Below are 5,539 nucleotides of genomic sequence, written 5' to 3' on the forward strand. Positions count from 1 at the left end.
ACGATCCCGGACACCTCTGACACGATGACCCCGGACACCTCTGACACAACGATCCCGGACACCTCTGACACAACGACCCCGAATGCCTCTGCCACGATGACCCCGGACACCTCTGACACAACGATCCCGGACACCTCTGACACAACGACCCCAAATGCCTCTGCCACGATGACCCCGGACACCTCTGACACAACGATCCCGGACACCTCTGACACAACGACCCCGAATGCCTCTGCCACGATGACCCCGGACACCTCTGACACAACGATCCCGGACACCTCTGACACGATGACCCCGGACACCTCTGACACAACGATCCCGGACACCTCTGACACAACGACCCCGGACCCCTCTGACACGACGACCCCGGAGCCCTCTGCCACAACGACCCCAGACCCCTTTGACACAACGACACCAGACCCCTCTGCCACGACGACCCCGGACCCCTCTGACACAACGACCCCGGACCCCTCTGCCACGACGACCCTGGACCCCTCTGACACAACGACCCCGGACCCCTCTGCCACGACGACCCCGGACTCCTCCACTTTGACAACGCCGGACCCCTCTGCCATGACAACCCCAGACCCCTCCACTGTGACCCTGGACCCTACCAACTCCACCCCGACCCTAGACCCCACCACTTTGACTGCAACTCCGACCTCCTCCTCCCCCGCCTCAACCCCTGACTCCTCCACCTCTGCCCTTACCCCAACCTCCTCTGTCTCCACCTCAACCCTGACCTCCTCTGTCACCCCCCCAACCCCTGACTCCCCTAGCACCCCCACCAGCAGCATCCCCACGACCACCAACATCACTGGCTCCAGCGCCCTCACAACCACCAGCAGCACTGCTCCAGATATTTCTTCCACACCCACCGCTTCTAGTGCAGCAACCACGAGTTTGGTGACAACAACCACCCCCAGCACCACCACCAGTCCCACAGATGTCACCACGACCATCAACAGCCCCATGACCACTTCTGGAAACACCACCAGCCCCACAACCACCACCATGATGACCACTGGTGCCACCACCACCACCACCCTTCCGACCACCACCACCACGACTACGAAGCCGACCACCACCACTACGCACTCAACCACTACCACTACCACCACTACCACTACCACCACAACCACCACAACCAGCACCATGAGCCCAACCACTACCCCCACTACCACTACCCCAGGTACCACCCCTCCCACCCTTAGCTGCCTCCAGGGCAGGTTCCTCGCCCTGTACCTCCCAACCACACCTAACCCGGTCTTTTCCAGGGGTCTGTGAAAATGGAGGCACTTGGGTCAACGGCCAATGTGTGTGTCCCCCGGGATACACGGGCAACACCTGCAGTTCCGTCGAGAGCAGCATCGAGACCAAAGCTGGTAGGGAGCCCTCTGCACCCACCTCCAGCCCTTGGGGGGTATATCTGCTGGGGAGAAGCAGGAGGGGGCTTCCTCATGGGGAGGGCAAGTCAGGAGTGACCATGGCCACGGGTGTGGACCTCAACTAGGCCATGGGTCCACAGCACCCAAAGGTGCTGGCAGTGAGTTCTCCAACCCGGGTGTTATCCTGGGGCAGCCAATGTTGCAGGCAAAGTCTTCCCCAACCAGCACAAAGTCCTACAGCACCAAAGGTGTGGGTAAGGAGTTCGCCAACCACCACAAGCTCCCACAGCACCCAAAGGTGCAGGGAGAAGCAAAGGGCAGGGCAGGAAACCACTGTTGAGGTCCAAGCAGCAGACAGAAGCAGTCCAGGAACAGGTCCCCCTCAGCACAGCTCCAGAGGACTAGAGGCCTGCCCTTAAATTCCTCCCCTGCATCTATAAGCAGGGGCTGCAGGTCCCAGGTGAGGCTGGTTGGGGCTGTTAAGGCTCATTACTGCCCTGCAGGGCACAGCAGCAATGCCCAAGGTGCTGGGGTTGTCTTCTACTCCTGAGTTCAATCTCCTACCTTCCCCCAAAGAAACCAACGTGTCTGTGAGCGTGGAGCTGCGGGTCACCAACCAGGAGTTCACCGAGGACCTCCGAAACGAAAGCTCCAAAGGCTACAAGAGCTTCGTCCTCACCTTCACCCTGCAGGTGGGATGCTGTTCTTGCCCCCCTGGGGTCTTCTCTGTCCTTGTCAGGGGTGTGCTAGCTTTGGGGGGAAACCAAGGTGGGGAAGGAACTTGTGAGGGAAGGGAGTGGGGCACCGATAACTGGCCTAAAGCCTCCTTCTCTTCCAGATGGAAATCTACTACCGCAACATTGAAGGCTACCAGGGCATCAAGATCCTGAGTCTGTCGTGAGTGTTGGGCTGCTGGCCTCTGGGAAAGGGTTTCAGGGTGCTCCAGTGGGCATTGAGTGCTTTGATTACCACTGAGGTGCTCCAACTGGTATTGGGGTGCTCCAACTGGCCTCATGCTGGTCAATGATGAAGGGTTATTGGGGTGCTCCAACTGGTATTGGGGCTACACCAATGGGCATTGGGGTGTCCCCTCAGACCGGGCAGCATCGTGGTGAATCACACCGTCATCGTTGCTGTGCCGGTGACCGCTGATACCGTAGAGAAGATCGGTAACGTCACCAAGAATGTGGAGCAGGAGATCGTCCAAGCAGCGGCCCAGCATGAAAACTGCACTGATAACAGTGAGCCTCTGCCCCCCACGGACACGGGTGGGAACTCCAAGATGAGGCTGGGGACCTTGGGACCACTTTGGACCTAGGCCCTGGGGGCATGGTTGGAGTATTCATGGGACATGGTTGGGGCCCTGGGAAACTGTTCAGGCCTGGCCTTGGGGACGAGGTTGTGGCCTCCAGGGACACACTTGGGGCCCTGGGGATGGTGTTGGGGCATCCTGGACATGGTTAAGGCCCTAGGGATCCATTCGGGCCTAGGCCTGGGGCAGAGCTGAGGCCTCTGTAGACAGAGTTGGGGGCCTTGGAGACCCCTGAGGCCTGGGCCTCTTCCACACGGCCTCTCCCTCTCCTTCCCAGGCACCTTCTGCTTCAACGCCTCCGAAGTGACGATCGCCCAACCCTCGTATGAGTTCAATGCAACAGGTGAGCCCGTGGGGTGGGTTGTTTGCAGTTAATCATGGGCAGGGCTCCAGGGGCATCTCCCCCCGGCCAACCCCCATGCCGTCCGCAGAGTATTGCCGCCAGGTCACACCCAACGGCTTCAAGGACTTCTACTACCCCAACACCACCAAAAACGGCCTCACCTGCGTGTCCAACTGCTCGGCCAACACTGCCAGTGCCATCGACTGCAACGAGGGGCAGTGCCAGCTCACCCTGAGAGGTCCCCAGTGCTTGTAAGTAGCACGAGGACACCCCCAGGGACACCTCCAGGGCCCTGCTGAGGGCTCTTGGCCCCACCAAAGGACCAGTGGTCTCGGCACCGCACTCAGCCCCACATCTCCTCCCCACAGCTGCCGTGAGACCAACCTCTACTGGTACCAAGGCGATCGGTGCAGTAGCCGGGTCAGCAAGATGGCCGTGGGCATGGGCCTGGCCGTGGCGGTCTTGTGCTTGGTCATCTTTGGCCTTGCTGCCTTCATCTTCAGGGCCAGGAGGCTGAAGTTGTCGGACAGGTGGGGAATCCCCATGGAGAAGGGAGGGGTAGGTGGTGGGCACGGGAGGACCTCCACAAGCGGAGGCCCTCCTTGGTCCATGGTGGTCCTCCATCTGGGAAGGGCCTCCAATCATGGAGGTCCTCAAACACACCCATCCACGGTGCTTGCCTCCACCTCTGGTGGTCCTGATGGAGCTTAACTTGCCCCCCCCCGGTGCTTACATGACCCCCCCCAGTTGCCTCCAGTCACACTCCTGATGTCAGAGCCTCTATGCCCCCCCAGGTACAGCGACCTGAAAGAGACCAAGGAGCAGTGGTACGAGGAAGAGGATGAAAACTGGAAAGCCCCTGGGGGCTTCACCATCCAGAATGATGGTATGGGGTTGGAGGGGGGGAATCCACTGACCCCCACGATGGGATGATGGGATGGGGCAGTTAGTGGAACCCCCACCCGGGGCATCCCCATTGAGCTCCTTCACCCCACAGGTGCCCATGAGGACACCATGCGGGTTGACCTGCAGTCCGTGGACACCTCGGCAAAGGTAGGTCCCCCCACACACCTGAACGGAGGGGGACATATGAGGGGTAGCACCCCCACTGCTCTAATGGACTCACCATGTGAACCCCCCCACCTCTAAAAAATTCCCCACAGGTCCAAATCCAGAGGCCGGAGAGGATCACCACGGAGCTCTGAGCAGGGAGGAGGGGACACCAGGAGGCTGCCTCCTCTCCCCCCAGGGAGCCACACAGCACTGTGGGATAACCCTTGCTTTTCGGGAGGTATCATGACCTCAAGTTGGGGCTCATGGCCCTCACTTTTAGGGTCATGACTCCCACCCTTCCTGTAGCACTTCATTTGGCCCCAACCTCTGCCTGCACATACTGGTCCGGGCCCTGTTCTCCTGGTGATGACCTCACTTGGTGGGCCATGACGTCATTTCCAGGGTGTTCTCCCCACACACACACAGGTCACTTTAAGGGTCAGGACTCCCCCTCTTCCCCCTGCATAGGTCTTGACCCCCTCCAATTCCAAATAAATAAGTATCAAGTCACTGGTGTCACTGGTTTGTACTGGGATGGCTCCAGCATGCATGGGGCTGTTAATTACTTGTCCTGGGGAAGCTCCAGGCAGGGATGCGTGGCTCCTCCCCACAGAGGGGCAAAGTTCCCCACTGCCACTCCTGCCCCAGGCATGGCTCCGCACCAGGATGCTGCTGGTGGCACTGGGGGGTTGGGGGGCACCAAGATGGGGGCTTGCACCCGAGTCTTCATCCTCCTCCTCCTCCTCCTCCTCTGCGGGGTTGCAGCGGGTGAGTGGAGACCAGGTGGAGGGCACTGAAATGCTGATGTGGGGGGCAGGAGGGGGCGGCCTCCCCTGGAACATCTCCTCGGGGTGCACTGGGGAGGCTGAGAGGGGAATCGGCCTCTGTAGCCCGAGGTGGCACCGTCCCAGTGGGGACAGGGACATTGGGGATGTTGGGGATGGGGCTAGAGACAAGGACGGGGACAAGGACATTGGGGACGGGGATGGGTAAACCCCTCAAATCCCTTCCCTGGGGTGCCAGCAGTGACAAGGGGGGGTGGAGGCCTAGAATTTGTCCTCCCAGAGGTCTGTCCTCACATGAAGCTCCCGAGGTGGTCACGTGCATCCTCACCCCACCGCACCTTGCACACCCCACAGGTGTGCAAACAGACCTGAGGAGGGTGTGGGGCGAAAGCAAAAGAGAGGCAGAAGGTGGAGGGGAGAGGACACGGGGAAGGAAGGATGGGGCAAAGGGAAAGTTGGAAGGCAAGGTGGGGCTGCTGAGGGGGGCAAAGTGCGGGCAGCTCACGGGAGAGGGTGACCCGGATGAGAGGCGAGAACCTGGACTGGGGGGAAGGGAAGGGAACAGGGAAGTCCTTTCCCACGTCTGAGAGATGACAACACCAAGGAGGACTTGGCTGAGCTGCGCTCACGCTGTACACAGGCAATACCACGAGCCCTA

At 60.4% G+C, this 5,539-nt stretch overlaps 1 protein-coding gene across 1 annotated transcript; it reads left to right on the plus strand.

Annotated features, from left to right (window-relative positions):
• Positions 1-2,575: 2,575 nt before the first annotated feature.
• LOC309888961 (mucin-3A-like) lies at positions 2,576-4,248 on the plus strand (the record flags this gene model as incomplete). Its single annotated transcript, XM_082781620.1, has 5 exons — positions 2,576-3,294; positions 3,412-3,573; positions 3,838-3,929; positions 4,041-4,096; positions 4,207-4,248. Exons 1-5 carry the CDS (start codon positions 3,026-3,028, stop codon positions 4,246-4,248), a joined length of 621 nt encoding a protein of 206 aa, XP_082637746.1. The 5' UTR covers positions 2,576-3,025.
• Positions 4,249-5,539: the final 1,291 nt, after the last annotated feature.

Source organism: Aythya marila (assembly GCF_965140915.1).
Source record: "Aythya marila genome assembly, chromosome: 31".
Lineage (NCBI taxonomy): Eukaryota > Metazoa > Chordata > Aves > Anseriformes > Anatidae > Aythya > Aythya marila.